The 16,590-nt window shown below is 44.6% G+C and overlaps 1 protein-coding gene across 2 annotated transcripts in view; it reads left to right on the forward strand.

The window, feature by feature from the left end:
* LARGE1 (LARGE xylosyl- and glucuronyltransferase 1) overlaps positions 1-16,590 on the forward strand; it is a 593,562-nt gene that overhangs the window by 460,654 nt on the left and 116,318 nt on the right. For both annotated transcript variants that reach the window (XM_070453980.1, XM_070453981.1), the window contains exon 7: positions 6,494-6,598. In XM_070453980.1, the coding sequence (XP_070310081.1) occupies positions 6,494-6,598 (105 nt within the window). The remainder of the gene's footprint in view (positions 1-6,493; positions 6,599-16,590) is intronic.

The raw sequence follows: 16,590 nt of genomic DNA on the forward strand, positions 1-16,590 counted from the left end.
GCCACCAACATCAGGGCCCCAGCAGAAGAGCAAGCTTGTACGCTCTTGTCTGGCTGTTGGTGGTGATGTATGAATAAGCAAAGAAGACAGCTTCATTTTCATAAGTTAACTTGTGCCTGGAGTAAGAAGGACGGGAAACAGTGCACTTAATCATAACCACAGGGCCAGCACAGAAAACAATGACAAAGCCTTTTCTGTTCGCCATGGTGTTTTATGATAATAACTCCCAAGGAGAGGAGGCAGGCGGTGTGGGATGCTGAGGGAGACAGCACACCAGCCACCTGGGTCATCGCCCAGAGAGGATTCCCTGGGATTTTTCCTCTTAATGGGATGGCAAGCCCAGGACGTGTTTGCATCATCAAGATTAAGGCTTTAGACTTTGACCTCCAGAGACCAGACCCAGACTGCAGACGCCACCTGGCTGGTGAGCTGGGATTGGTGGAGCTGTGAAAGATAATCTGTCTCACTTGCGCTGTCACTGGGGTCCTGGGGGGACCCGATGTCTAGGAGGGTGTGACAGGACAGTGGTGTCATCGGAAAAGCTTTGGGGGAAGCCCGGGAGCTTGGAGGTCTGGGTGGAAGGGGCAAGTGTGGCTGTGGTTTCAGCAGGGACTGTGGTAGATGCTCCAGGGGAGACAGGAAGCAGACTTCACCCACCCTGCCCATAGAATCCACTACTCCCTGACCTCCGCTCCTCTGAATTACCAGCACTTCTGTCATTGCAAGCATCTCGCTGAGTCATAACTGTTTATCTTTCTCCTTCTAACTGCCTCGAGGGTGCAGACTGTATTTTATTTCTCTTTGATTCCTTAGTACTTGGTGTGGTATCTGACCCAAAACAAACCCTCAGTCAGTATTAAACTGAAGCAAAGCCTAGGCAGAGTAAGGGTGGTGTCAGCCAAGGCAGCGAGGAGAAGGCTGAGACCACAGATGCCTGAATCCAGGTAGAGGGGGAGGAGTATAGGGCTGGGGGACTTTGGGTATAGTGTTAAGCTTAGATGCCTACTGGACATTTTACTGTTTCCTGGACGTTGTTTACTGGCGATCTGTGAATAAGCAAAGAACACAGCTTCATTTTCACAAATTAACTTGTGCCTCTATGTGTATGTGTGTATATGTGTGCACACACATGCTCAGTCATGTCCAACTCTTTGCGACCCCACGGACTGTAGCCCAAGGACTGTAGGCTCCTCTGTCCGTGAGATTTCCCAGACAAGAATACGGGAGCAGGTTGCCATTTTCTTCTGCAGAGGATCTTCCCTACCCAGGGATCGAAGCCACATCTCTCGAGTCTGCTGCATTGGCAGTCAGGTTCTTTGCCACCAGCACCACCTGGAAAGCCCTGACTTGTACCTAGAGAAAAGAAAATGTTTAGTTCTACAGTATTTACTTTTTGTCCACACCAGGTTATAAATGAACGGACAAAAAAAAGGAAAAAAAAAATAGGCACAGAGAGATTAAGTAACTAATCAAAGGTCACACAGATAGCTGGGTAAGGAGCCAGGATGGGAACCCAGGCAGTCTGGCTCTGTCCTTCATTTTCGTCCCCACTTCACTGTACTCAGGAAGCATAGCCCTAGAGGAGGCCGCTGAACTCTGCTGGTTGATGAACTGGGTTTATGCACCACATGGGTTGACTGTGTGCTAGTGGTCCTTCAAGGGAACCTTGCCGTTGACTAAAGCAGAGACAGAGCTCCCAGACCTTGATGGATAATTCGCAAATTTTAATACACATCCAAATTACCTGGGGATTTTTTTAATGCACATTACCAGATTCAGTGGCCAGAATTCTTATTTAGATGAGTGTTAGGTGACAAGGTAATTAATATATAATATTACACCCACACTCCCAGACCTTAGAGATAAAATAGAAAAATGAGAACAAAATGTCACCTGATTTTGCTGATAACAGTAGATTTGGAGGATTTGACTTGATGTGTATCTACGGTGGATATTCACTTTGCAGACAAAGGCCTGTATAGTCAAAGCTATGGTTTTTGCAGTAGTCACATATGGATGTGAGAGCTGGGCCATACAGAAGGCTGAGCACCAAAGAACTGATGCTTTTGAACTGTGGTCCTGGAGAAGACTCTTGAGAGTCCCTTGGGCTGCAAGGAGATCAAATTAGTCACTCCTAAAGGAAATCAACCCTGAATATTCATTGGAAGGACTAATGCTGAAGTTGAAGCTCCACTACTTTGGCCACCTGATGCAAAGAGCCAACTCATTGGAAAAGACCCTGATGCTGGGAAAGACTGAGGGCAGGAGAAGGGCCAGGAGATGGGTTGGATGGCATCACCAACTCACTGGACATGAATTTGAGCAAACTCCGGGAGATAGTGAAGGACAGAGAAGCCTGCGAGCTGCAGTTCATGGGGTCATAAAGAGTCGGACACGACTGAGTGTGACTGAACAAACGACAGCAGTGGATATTCAGGATACCAACCCTGGAGCTGGAATGGCCCACCTCGTCACAGGAAGCATGCGGCAACCGCAGCGTCCTTCAGAGGGGGCCTGCCCAGTGAGACTCATCCGAGGCAGCACTCTGCTGGCCTGCTGGCTCCTGGAGGGAGGGGGAGGGAGGCGGGGCTAAGCTGCCTGAACTCAGTTCTCTGTGAAACTCATGGGGCAGGTAATTCCTTCCACATGCCCTTAGTGAGAAATGGGAAGCAGCCTTCCAGTCACAATGAATTTCACAGCTGAGGCCCAGAAATCTGCACTTTTAACAAGAAGCCCCGGTGTTTCTTGATCTTCCCAACCCAGGGATTGAACCCAGGTCTCCTGCATTGCAGGCAGATTCTTCACCATCTGAGCCACCGGGGAAGCCCTAATTGGTCCTCAGAACACACTTTAAGAAATAAAGATCTAGGGTCCTGGCAGTCCAGTGGCTAAACTTTGCCTTCCAGTGCAGGGGGTGTGGGTTCAGTCCCTGTTTGGGGAGCTAAGATCCCACATGCCTCATGGCCAAAAAGTCAGAACATAAACAACAGAAGCAATACTGTAACAAATTCAACAGACTTTACAAATGGTCCATTTCAAAAAAAAAAAAAATCTTGAAAAATTCTAGAAAGTCTTTGTTCTAGAAACAAAGTGCTAGCTGACCTCCAGAAAGAAAACCATGTGGATGGCTTGCTGTCTTTCAGAAGCTGATGGATGAGCTTGAATGATGGTATTTCAAAAGAGCTATTGTATTACTCATATGGTGTTTCACATGGCCCAGCCCCTGTGGTTAGCCCTTAACATATGTGAAGACATTTAAACATATGAAGTCACAATAGTTAGATATTAGGGCAGAGAGAGGTTAAGTAATTTTCTCCACGCTGCACAGCTGAAAAGTGGCACGGCTAGAAATGGGAACCAGGACATCTGGCTCCAGTCTGGCCCTCTGGCTACACTGCTACAAGTGGTTTCCTATCCACGGACACAGATTTCTGCAGGGGTCAAGGCACCGAGCAATTAGCCCAGGGTGTTCCCAAGCCCACTTGCAAAACCCATCTATCAATTTATTCATTGACAGAGCAGCTAATGAATTCATCTAAAAAAGCAAAATGAAGTCTTAGTAACTGTTTATTATTTTGCCTTCCCAACCAGTGAATATTAAAATTATAGCTATCATGTTGCTAATTAAGGATTTTGTTTTCTTCACCTTGAAGAGGACTGGTGTAACGTGAAAGGGCTGTATGTCACCATCATAAGAAATACAGCCCAGATGCAAAGTGAGAGAAGGAGAACTTGAATGTTATTCTTTGAGATCACATGTTTTAAGGTTGACGATGCAAATTACTCCTTTTCTGGAGAAGAAGACCTTCAGTTGAAGACTCCAGTAGAGCAACCCATATAAAAAATGCTTCAGGGGCTGTCACCCCATGTTTGCAGTTTTCCACGCAACTGAGGATGACGCCAGGGTTCCCAGAGCTGAGTGGGAGAATGTGTTGATTTTGGCAAATGGGGAAAGGATGAAATGCCTTGCAGTGTCAGAAATGTGGGGATGTTAATATACTAACATAAGTGTTCTCCAATCAGGAGAGATTTATGTACCAGACATCATTTATTTGGCAGACATTTATTAATGCGTTAGTGTGTTAGCTCTTACACAGTCCTTGCCCTTGGTCAAATGAAGAGATGGACATTTACAGATGAGATTAGTGTATGCGAATATCAGCCATTGTGTCCTTGGCAGAACCTAAGTCAGCAGATGGCAGAAATACCCAGAAGAAGTGCTAGGTAGAAATGCCCCCCGTCTGATGTGGGAATTCACAGGCATCTTCTTGCTAGAGATGAGCCTGAAAGGATTACTGTTGGGGGTTGGCAGGTGGGCAGGCCTAGCGAGAGCTGTTTGAGCAAGACGGACGTGAGGACACAAGCAGCAGAACTATGCCCTTTCACGTGGCTATTAAGAGAAGTCGTCTGCAGAAGCAGATTGAGGCAGAATACAGTTCACGGAATTCCAGAAAGTGAATTTGGACTTTCAGACAGCTGAAGATTATCTTTTGTGAAGTTTGGTTGGCCACCCTAGATTCAATGAAACCTCATTCCCTTTTTATAATTTCTGAGCAGATGACACTCTTCCTTCATACCAAAAAAGCCATGATGGTGTCAACTGGGGTCATTAGTAATGATGAACAAGCTCCCCCAAGGACCCACATCCCCTTTGCACTCTAACCTCAGAGCGAGGTTATTTAGTAGGCTCTCTAACAAGGTCGCAGCATCGGGACTCGGCACGCAGCTCGCTTGGCTGAGGGCACCGTGCCTTTCAGATCTGTTTTACATGAATGTCCCAAGCTTGTTGTGTGTGAAATTGATTGGCTCTTGCACTTGCTGAATTGGTGATCTGTTTTTCTGAGGGATTCTACACATATTGGATATGATCATATACAATGACAAAGTGGGTGGTAGTATTTTTCCTATGCCTCTAATTTATGTATTTGTGCTGAGGTGATGATTTAGATGGGAGCTCGATAAATTGATCAAGTAAATTACACCAAACCCACACACCATCATTTCAAGGAGCTGTCATCACACCACAGAGGTTTTATTTCACGCAGCATGGTATTCCCGGAGAACCACTGTTTTTTCTTCACGTGCTGCTGGGGCTTTCATTTGGTCAGAAATGGCTTTATTTCTCAGACTGGCCAACAGTATAAGAATTTTAGCTCCAGAAAGCACTGGTTAGCTGTGACAGACAGTGCCTGTTCATCTCCTGTGACCTTTAGCAAATGATTTTAACTTTCCGAGTCTCAGTTTCTCATCCTATAAAATGTAGATTTATCATTTCTACCTCCAACCTTTGCCCTAAAGGTAAGCAATAATGCACTGACAGTGGAAAGAATCCGGATGTCAGATGACTGTGGATGCATATCTTGGCTCCATTGCTACTTGTGCAAATCCTGATCCTGTGTGAGCCCTCAGTTTCCTAGTCTATAAAAGCTGCTGATCATAGGTGCGTGGAGGAATTGCTTCTGCATGTGGCGGGATGGGGTTGTCTAAGAGAAGACAGTTGCCTCTGATGCCTACCTGCCCTACCTAGAAGACCTGAGTCCAGAAACATTAACACACCAAGAAGTTGGGGTGAGTGGTGGACTCACCTGAGGTGCTAAAGCTGCTAAGAAATTGACTGAGAGACCTGACTCACCTTTGATCCTATGTGATTCTCAGTACACTCTCAAGCAACGCCAACGTCAGAGCCAAGCTCTGGGGACAGAGAAGCAACTGTTCCTCTAGAAGACACTCCTGCCTTGCTGACACAAGACAAAGTGGATGTGAGAGTCAAAATGCTGTGAGAGGGTGGCTCTTCCCTGGGATATCCTTTCTCACTAGCCAAGGGTCCTTTCTTCCTTTCTGAGTGAGAAAATTAGCTCATGCCCTGAAAGCCAGTACATTAATACACCTTGAGAAAGAACTGGAACATTTAAAGAAGAGTATAGCAGTAAAAAAATAATACACGTTGCATGAGTTAAGGGATGGATGGATGGATAAATGGATGATTGGGGATTCTGGCTTTATCACAGATTAACTGAATGACCTTGCATACTGTCAGTTCAGTCCTGTCCGACTCTTTTTGACCCCATGGACTGTAGCCTGCCAGGCTTCTCTGTCCATGGGATTCTCCAGGCAAGAATACTGGAGTGGGTGGCTGTGCCCTCCTGCAGGGAATCTTCCTGACGAAGGGAGCAAACCCACATCTCTTACATCTCCTGCACTGGCAGGCAGATTCTTTGCTACTAGTGCCACCTGGGAAACCATGAGTGACCTCGGGCAAGTTAATTAGCTATTGTGGGTGACTTCCATTTCTTTTCTATAAAATAGGGATAATGAAAATGGCTAGGCTGCCTAAGTGTGAGAATTAAATACAGTGATGGATGTTAAGCACTTAAATCAGGTCTCAGTACCTCGTAAACGAAAGCCACGTTACAATGATTTGCTGTTGTTTTCTCTTCTGTACTCAACGTGGCTCGGCTTCTTTTTTGACTTTTGCATTCGCTGTACTTTGCAGGTCAGCAGGTCCTGGGCCTGGTAGAGAACCAGAGTGATTGGTACCTTGGAAACCTGTGGAAAAATCACCGTCCTTGGCCTGCCCTTGGAAGAGGCTACAACACAGGTAACCTCAGGAGGGTGACGTGCTGGGCACTGGAGGGTGGGGCGCGGAGTGATGTGAGGACTTTCTCAGGAAGAGGAGGTGAGTCCCAGCGCCGGAGAAGCCGCCTGCTTGCCTGAGTTCGGCCATGGACTGTTCTCAAGTCGGCCCTCTGGTTCTTGCTTCAGGCTGCAGCTACAGGCAGTGTCGCTACTGGGCCGTGGCAGTCGCTGGCCTTCTCTCCTGACCTTCAGTCCCTGATCCAGCTGGCATCTTTATGAGTGTCACCTGTAGGATTCATTGTCTTTGTATGGGGATGAAAGTAGCTGATTCTTTTTTTTTTTTTGGCTACAACATGTCATAGTTGCAGCGTGGAGGATCTAGTTCCCTGTGTGTGCGTGGGTGCTAAATCACTCAGTCGTGTCTCTTTGTGACCCCATGGACTGTAGCCCACCAGGCTCCTCTGTCCATGGAATTTTCCAGGCAAGAATACTGGAGTGGGGTGCCATTTCCTCCTCCAGGGGATATTCCCAACCCAGGGATCAAACCCACATCTCTCACATCTCCTGCATTGGCAGGAGAGTTCTTTACCACTAGTGCCACCTGGGAAGCCCTTAATTTCCTGACAAGGAATCAAACCCAAGCGCCCTGCATTTGGGGTGTGGAACCTTAGTCACTCTACCACTGGGGAAGTCCACTGATGCCTTACTGACTCTTAAAGTTTCTGATTAGAAGTGGCATAATCTTTTTTAATTTTTTGTTTGCTTTTTTTTTAAGGTTTTAAGAAATTTTTATTTAGAAAGGCTGAAATGATAGTATGCTAATTTGAACAGGCAATCTGTACGAGGATTTTTCAGTTTTGTGTCCTCCACATTGGATTCCACTATGTGTACTTAGTTCTTTCTTTAGACCTCTCAACTTCAGATGGGAGCTGAGCAGATATATGGCTTACTCCTTTCCCCTAAACGTATTCGCAGGCACTAGACAAGGAGCTGTACCTCTGAGCAACGGTAACTGGCAGTAGTACCTACGGAAGGACAAAGCTATGAGTGATACAAGTTTTAAATTGAAGTAGAGTTGATTTATAGTGTATTAGTTTCAGATGTGTGGCAGTGATTCAGCTATACATACATAGATCTTCTTTTTTTCAGATTCTTTTCCCTTACAGGTTTTTACAAAATATTGAATATAGTTCCCTGTGCTATACAGTAGGTCCTTGTTGGTTATCTATCTTTTATATAGTAGTATGTATATGCTGATCCCAAACTCCTAATTTATCCCTCCCCCTTTCCACTTTGTAACCATAAGCTTGTTTTCTGTGTCTGTGTGTCTATTTCTGCTTTGTATATAAGTTCGTTTGTATCTTTTTTTTTTTAGATTCCACATATAATTAATGTCATATGATGTCTGTCTTTCTGTGAATGGCTTCCTTCACTTCGTGTGATCATCTCTAGTTGCATTCACATTGCTGCACGTGGTGTTATTTCATCCTTTTTGTGGCAGAGTAATATTCAATCATGTATATATACCACATCTTCCTTATCCTTTCATCTAACGAGGAATGTTCAAGTTGCTTTCATGCTTTGGCTATTGTAAATAGTGCTGCAGTGAACACTGAGGTGCATATGTCTTTTCCAAGAAGTGACGTTTCCAACATTAAATTGGCTAAAGGATGCCATGTGGTCTTGCCCACCTTCAGAGGGCATGGCCAAGTGTAACACAGCCGTGTGCCTGCAAGGAGAAAAGGCAGATATATTTGGCCATTGGTACTTAAAAGGAGCACAGCCGCTAAACAACTTGTGCCAGAAATCAAATCTGTTTTCTGTCTTGCTGCTAACCCCACACATGGGTCTCTTCTTTTCTTTCTATCTCTATTAATAGTGTCATTCATTCATTCATTCTTTGTTCACCTCCTGTCTCTCTAACATTTACTGTGTGCTGGGCCCTGAGCTAGTGTACCAGACATAACCCATGACCTTCTGGAGCTTATAAGGAAGGAAACTAGAGTAACCTCCCCTCTTTAGGCTCTGGTCCTGCCACTGTCTACCTTCAGAATGCCTCTGGAGATCCTCTTTGCTTTGATACCCTGTTCTCAAGGGTGCAGACCTGTGTTGTGGGTCAGGATGAGAACTTGGAGCTCAAGGAGGGCAGCAGGATAGGTCAGACCAAGAAGGGCTGGGACTCGGAAACCAGACCAGCTCTATTGAGTTAGGGCAGGGGTCTGGGGATGGTGCCCCCTGAAGGTGATAGGTGGTAGCCAATCCTGGAGGCTCAGGTGAGTCTGTAGTGGAAGGAGTCGGTCAGCTCTGAGTGCTGAGGGTCAGATGCAAATATGAGGCCCCAGCGGCCACAGGACGAAGGATGAGAGTTGAGCATCCAGACGTGCACATTCAGAGATCAGGTCAGAGTGGGGTCAAAGCTGGAATAAGACAAGGGAAGAAAGGTCCAGGCTGAATGTCCTGGGCGGCCAGAGGTCAGGGATGCCTGTACTGAAGGCCATCCTGAGTGGGGAGACATTCCTTAGCTGACATTTGCCAGAAGGTCCGGGTGTGCCTCACAGGGTGTCATTTTCCTCTGTAACACCTACCAGGCATCCCAACCTGCAGGGGGTGCAGTTGAAGAATTTTAACCTCCAGCACTTCCCTGCTGTACCGGGCATTAACCCTTGAGTCATGGAATGGTGGTGGGTTCTGGGGCATCCCTGAGAGAGGCCAGGTTCAGAGTGGTGGTTGTTCTGTTGCTCAGTTGTGTCCAACTCTTTACAATCCCATGGACTGCAGCACGCCAGGCTTCCCTGTCCTTCACCATCTCCCGGAGATTGCTCAAACTCATGTCCATTGAGTCAGTGATGCCATCCAACCAGCTTGTCCTCTGTCATCCTCTTCTCCTCCTGCCTTTTATCTTTCCCAGCATGAGAGTCTTTTTCCAGTGAGTTGGCTCTTCACATCAGGTGGCCACAATATTGAAGCTTCAGCTTCAGCATCAGTCCTTGCAATGAATATTCAAGGTTGATTTCTTTTAGAATTGACTGGTTTAATCTCCTTGCTGTCCAAGGGACTCTCAAGAGTCTTTTCCAACACCACAGTTCGAAAGCATCAGGTTCGGGGAGGGGGCCCCAAAATGGGCTCAAAGCAGCAGCTCTGATTAGCTGGTGTGGAGGTATTTCTGTTATGGTGATGGGCAAGGCAATGTCTCTGCATCCCAGCTCAGTACTGGCCAAGTGCTGTATCCAGTGTGTTCTAGGTGTTACTCTCACTGATGCTCACACTAACCTCATGGGGCAAGAGTTATTCTCATCTCTATTTTATACCTAGGAAACTCAAGCTTAGAGAGTTAAAGGTTGAAGTCTGATAAGTAAGGTGCCTGCTGTTAACTACAACCTTCCTAGCTTGAATTTTAGTGGCTTCAAAATCAAGAATCCTATTTTTAAAAAGTAACCCTGTCTCAGTAAATCACTTTCAGTTGGGACTGTCCACTGGCCACCTGGCTCCGTGTCAAAGATCTGGGGACAGGTGAGATTTGACTACTTAAATCTATGAACGTATTAGATCATTTTAGCTGCTAGAAAGTTCTTTGTAAGGCACCTTTTTATGTGAAATTCCTGGACCACGCAGGTTATACAAAGTGAGGAAAGAGAACTGCAAAATTGTTTAAATCCTTGCTCTACCTTAACTACAAAGTTAACAGTGCATGGTGAGAAATTTGACCCGATCAAGAAGAGAAAGCCTGAAAATAATTTCTTCTTTCTGTGACTTTGGAATCATTGCAATATTTTAGGCAAACAATAATGTAAGAACTCTTGATGCTTTTGTTATCTTATTCAGCAAATCAGAAAATACAACAGAATAATATTGTTTTTTAAAAATGTGGGATCTAGACTCTGCACCTTGAAAGGTCTGAGAAGAGCCCAGGGTTCTGCCTTATACAAAGTCTCCAGGATGTTTCTGGAGCAGAAGGTGCAAGGATCTGTTCTGATTAAACGTGATACCTTGTTTCCCCTTCCAGCAAACTTCCCCAAGGACTCTCTTCTCAGTGCCTTTGAGGCTGGACCCTTTAGAGACCCACAGTGAGCCAATGAGAGGGCTTCCCATGCTTCTTTTGCTCAGAGAATGATCACCTCATGTTGATCTCCTGTGCCTGGATTTCAGCACCTTCACTCCAGGCTTTCATAAAGCTGGAGACACCCATGCTTCTCTGCTGGGTGAAGGGGCATCGCAGGTAAACCCTGGTGTGTTTAGGCCCTGCTTTCCGCAGCATGGAATAATAGAAAATGTCACATGGAGATAAACTACAGTGCCTCCAGGGCACAGGATCAAGGTCGTGATTATCCACATCAAACAAAAACCACTGGTCATCAATCTGGGTTTGCAGGGGGAAAGAAAAATGTAGCACACTGGGGAATTTATTTTGACCGAAATGGCATGTCCCCTCCTGCTCCTGCCAGTCTATCTCTGACTGTGAGGTCAGAAGACAGACAAGTGCCTAAACCCTCTCTAGCTCCTACTTGGTATTCCAAGACAGTGAGTTCCTTTCCTTCTTGCTGCTTTTGAAAGGGCAGAGCAGATGGGGAAAAGCCCTGTTAGAAGTGATGTGTCCATTTAAATCAGCCAGTGACATCAAGTGATCATTAGAAAAGGATTTATGGGACATCAAAATGCATTGACTTTCATGACGGGGATTTGTTATTTTAAGACTGAGGATTGCGCCACACATCAGCGGATGAGTCATCCAGACCAGACTTTTAGATTCTCTTGGAAATCGTGAGGACTCCACTGGAGGGAACCTGTCTCCCTGCATCCGAGTGCATCTCAGGCATCCAGACAGGGTGTCTTCAGCCAAGCCCCGTGCTGAGCCTTCAGCTTGGTGCTGGGAAACCGAGGCAGGTTCGGGTTAGGCTGGAATTCGGCTGCTTAGTCTCTGGGAGCTTAGCCAAGTTGCCTGCTTGAACCTTAGTTCTCTCCCTGGTAAAATAGGATAAATAACAACAGCACCTAGTGTGTGAATATTAATGAGGTAACTTGTTTAATCAGCTTTTGGTCTGTGGCCTGTTGTATTTCTCTACCACTTATTCCATTAGAGAATGAGATCCACCTGCTTTGTTGTTGTTTTTTTAACATGATCTTTGTTTAAAAGATTTTATTTACTGATTTCTGGCTGCCTTGGGTCTTTGGTGCCGCACGCGGGCTTTCTCTAGTTTCAGTAAATAGGAGCTGCTTTCTAGTTGCTGTGTGCAGGCTTCTCACTGTGGCGGCTTCTCTTGTCGCAGAGCAAAGGCTCTAGGTGTGCAGGCCCAGTAGTGGTGGCAGGAGGGCTTAGTTGCCTCAAGGCATGTGGGAACCTCCCGGACCAGAGTTCAAACCCATATCCCCTGCATTAACAGGTGAATTCTTAACCACTGGACCACCAGGGAAGCCCCCACTTGGTTTAAAAATGGTGATTAACTGATTGCCTAGGGTTTGCTAAGGTCTCCTAAGCCCTTGGGTCAGGAAAAAAAAGCCCTTTTTTTGCTTTTCCCCAAGTATGACATAGTCACCTTGCAGTTTTTTAATCTCTCCACTGCCTAGAAAAGGTTAACTTTTTCATATTATTTTAGGGAAAAAAATTACAGTTTTTGTGTATCAGCTGTGTTCTGCTTGGAAAATCCCCAGAAAATGCATGAAATCTTAGAGTTGGAAGATGGGCCTTCAAGACTTGACCTTGTCCCTTTGTGCCTTTGGAAAGCGACTCGATCCCTGGGTTGGGAAGATCCTCTGGAGAAGGGAATGGCTACCCATTCCAGTGTTTTGGCCTGGAGTGTTCCTTGGGGTCGAAGAGTCGGACAGGACGAGGTGACTTCCACTTCCACCTTCAAGCTCTCCAAGCCTTGAGTTCCTCCTTGTCGGTGATCTGAGAGTGATCGTCCCGCCCACAGTCAGTGAGGCTCTGAGGTGGTGGTGTGGCCCCAGGCAGGGCTGGTAAATCCAAGGGATTTTGGAACTTGGTTGTTTTTCTTTCTCTTCTTGACCATAGCCTGGCCGAGTACCTGTTTTCAAGGAATTCAGGTTTCAGCCATGTTAATCGGATCCAGCTGTGTTCCCCAGGCGTCCTACAGAGCTTGTCTTTGTTCATTCCGAGAATTATCTTCTGTGGTAGACATTCACCTTCCAAGAGCCAGCCAGATCCGCTTCCTCTGTTTCCCTTTCCCAGCCAGCTGCACCCAACCCACAGGCCCCTAAAATAGGAGGGAAGATCTGCCCACCTATCCCATTTAGCCCCCTCCCTTCTTATTGAAGTGGTTTATGATTTAACCCGTTACTGACCAGGGGATTTTTGTAGAAACTAAGGACTGTGGCTGGTGGTTTTTCTTTTGGCTGCTCCAAAACTAATTGTCTGGTGTTTAACTAACAATGGGTTATAATAGTCAGGAGTTAACACTTGACATACCTGTAAAGTCTTCTAACTTTCGTGAAATGTCTTCAACCCACTCTCCTATAGAAGCTAAGGAGCGTTCTCCAGCACCCTGAGTTTCATGTTCACTTAATGTATCAGAATCAATCACTAAAGTTGTTGGTCTTATGTTGATCTAATATTCACGTCTTCTGAATCAGAACTATATTCTGAAGAGCTATCATCTTCTGAGACACTAGTATATGTGTTGCTCAGACAATAAGAGAAAATGTCTGCATAAAATTCACCTAAAACTTCCTCTTCACTCAAAATTTCACGATGGGCCATTTTTGAAAATTTTGCATTTATAATATATGCAAGATGGGAACAAAAACATAACAGAGCGAAATGTGAATGATAACAATCATAAGCTGTATAATGAACTCTTGATCAACTTTAAGTTCTAACAACTTCCCATGGTGATGTTAATTACATCACTCTCTAAAAATGTATTGATATGTCTCCAGTCAATAGCGTTCAGGTAACAAAAGATGTGTTAATATGTCTCCGGTGATGACAATACGTCATGCCCAGATGTCTCTAGTCAGTAATATGTTAATTCCGTATTAAGGGAGCCCCTAAACCATAGCAGCTGTGGTTGACCAGATAGACACCAGCCCAGGGTCCTTGCTGCAGCTGCCCAGGTGGAATAAAGGGGAACTCCCACATCCTTGCACAGAGATGTTTTCACTTCCAACTCTTCTGTCTATTCATCATCTCTTATGTGCAAGCAGCTGTCATTCACCTAGCAGTCAGCTGTCTGCAGAACTTTAAAAACAAATAAAACTAAGATGATGATAGTCTCATAAAGATTCAACCCACTTCAGTTCATATGCTGTTAGTGAGTATCTTAAAAACAAACACCAGCAAAAAAGAGAAGGGGAAGATAGCTCAAAGTAGCAGATGATTGGAGAAGGAGTGGGGGAAGACAGGCCAGCTGAGAGAAGATGGCAAGTTTATAGGAGGCTTGTTGGCACAGGATCCCAGACATTGCTTACAGAGAGGACATGTCCTTCTGTATTAAGGACATAATATTAACCATAGGATGTGCTTTAAGGAACAATTTAAAAGTAAACTCCATCCTGTTTCTTTCAGTCTCCAAATTAGGCCAGGGACAGGCAGATGGATACCTGGCTCTCTAGGGAGGGAGGAAGAATTTCTCTAGGAATCCTTATCTGCAGAACAACAAAATTGGGATATTCAAGGACTGACTCACCTCTGAGTTTGGATCAAACTGGGTCATGAACAAGTAAGGGAAATGATAATTGATGGCAAAGTTGGAAACCATGGTAAATTTCATGGTGGTGATTAAGGAAACCAACATTTGACAACTTGCTAAATAACTGTGAAAGAGATACTTTGAGTAGGATGACTGGCAGTGTGAGATGTAGGTCAACCCTCTGCTCTGGCCTCTGACAACCCTAGGCAATTCTTCATTTCCCTGAGCCCTCCTTGCATCAGGAACCAAGATCTCTTCATGCTGGAAAGCAATATTGTGATTGGATGATTTCTGTCTATAATAATTTCATCCAGAGAAACCAGATTTAAATGTAGCTTGTTCATTCAGCACATGCTACTGAGTGCCCGTTATTTGAGACAGAAAATTATTTTTTAAATGTGATACCAAGAGCCTTTCTTCAAGAAGATGATTGTCTAGTAGAGGGGAGTTTGCATATCTACAAATAAATTCAGTGTGACTTGAGCCTGTAGCCTGGTCTCAACAAATCTGATGTTCAGATTTGAACATCAGCCCTGCAGTAACCCTGGACTGGCATTTTCTAAATGAATTCTAGAAGATATTGCAGGAGATAGTAATATGTGTTCGGAAACTGTGGACAGAGAGGCTGAGAAATCTGCATATTCTATCCCTCCCTTGGACATTCAGATTACATGCTAGCATATTAGAAATGCTGGGAAGTCCAGAAGTAAAGCTGTTAAACCCACTAGTCTTACTTGATTCCCCAGTCTTACTTGATCCTAAGAATATGGAAACAAGTTTGGGAAAAACCACCTTTACATGAACTCAGGACAGAGATGATCACTTTTTGAGCTCTGTATCCCAAGTCCTTGGCATACAAGTATTTAAATATAGTGTGTAGAATAGTCCCTATGAAAGATGCTTGCTGTTCTAGGAACCATTCATCTGATACCACACTTAGTAGAAATGTTTATTCTCTTTTGTACTATAGGATCTCATTCATTTTCCTACTGTAAGGACATAAACACCATATTATTACACCTTTTCTTATGAATTTTTATTGGAGAATAGTTGATTTACAATGTTGTATTGTTTTCTACTACACAGCAAAGTGAATCATATACATATATCCCCTCTTTTTTAATTTCCTTCCCCTTTTAGATCACCACAGAGCACTGAGTTCCCTGAGCTATATAGCAGTTCTCACTGGTTGTCTATTTTATACACAGTATCAATAGTGTATGCACTGCACCTTCTTAACAACATGTGCGCAGTTGATATCTAAGCTAGTCATCAGAAACAGCCCTCCAGAACTTTCCATATGAAAGAATGGGGTGTGAGATGGCTTTAATCTTGATTGGTAGGTCACCTCTCTATAGCCCAGTTTCTCCTCTTGAGGGTGACATTCTAATTCTGACAGCATGCTCTGGCTCTTATCAGACTATTGGAGGCTCACACCTCCACCTGCACACTTTCACCCACTTTTCTGAATCGTTTAACATGCCTGTTTAAGGTGTCACTTTTTAGGCCCTAACCTGGAGAAGTTGATATGAACTTAAATCCTTGTGTTTTTTTATTTGACGTCATTTTAGTTCTTAACTTAGGGTCCATCAAAAAAAAAAATGAAAATGCCTTCTTTGCATTCAGCCCATGGTCTTGCCCTGTTTTTTTGTGACAAATATTTTGAGCGCCTCTTTTACAATCCTGGAATAAAATTCAAAGATTACCTATATTATACCGTCTACAAGTGTAATTTCAATAAAATCAATACAATGCCCTAGCTATGATATAAAGACAAAAAGGAAATTAATTTACTGTAAAATAATATTGACTGCAACGTGTAATTGTTCAGGCTTGGCTACAAAGACATAATGAAGTACTAAATGCTTCTACATTTGGAATGGAGTTGTCTTCAGCGTGGTGGCTGCAAAGCAAGATGGTTCTAATGGGACACTGACTAGTGATCCAGGTTCCTTGGGTGGGGTTTGCCATTTGTGACAAGTTTTCCAAACTAGCAAATGGCTCTTCAGAGAGCAGGAAGTACCATATTTCCTTGATTTATATTCCAAGTTCAGTGTCTATTAAATGATGCGCCCCCCCCCACCAAAATCACTCTGTTTTGTAAGTAGTCGTATTAATAGTTTCAGGCTCAGATAGTTACAGCAATCATACAAAAGTATTCCATGAATGTCCAGTGGGGCCCAAGTGAGATGCGGCTATACTCTTCATTGTGCCAGCCTGTCTGGGAAAGGAGTTCTCTGTCACCACTGAAGATCATGAACCCATGATCTCACAGGCTGGTTCACAAAGCTGTGGTGTGCCCAAGATCCTCCTGGACATTAACGTCAGTGAGTAAGAGAGCTCCTGCCTGGAGTGGTGCCGGGGAATGAAC

Source organism: Odocoileus virginianus, chromosome 23 (assembly GCF_023699985.2).
Source record: "Odocoileus virginianus isolate 20LAN1187 ecotype Illinois chromosome 23, Ovbor_1.2, whole genome shotgun sequence".
NCBI lineage: Eukaryota > Metazoa > Chordata > Mammalia > Artiodactyla > Cervidae > Odocoileus > Odocoileus virginianus.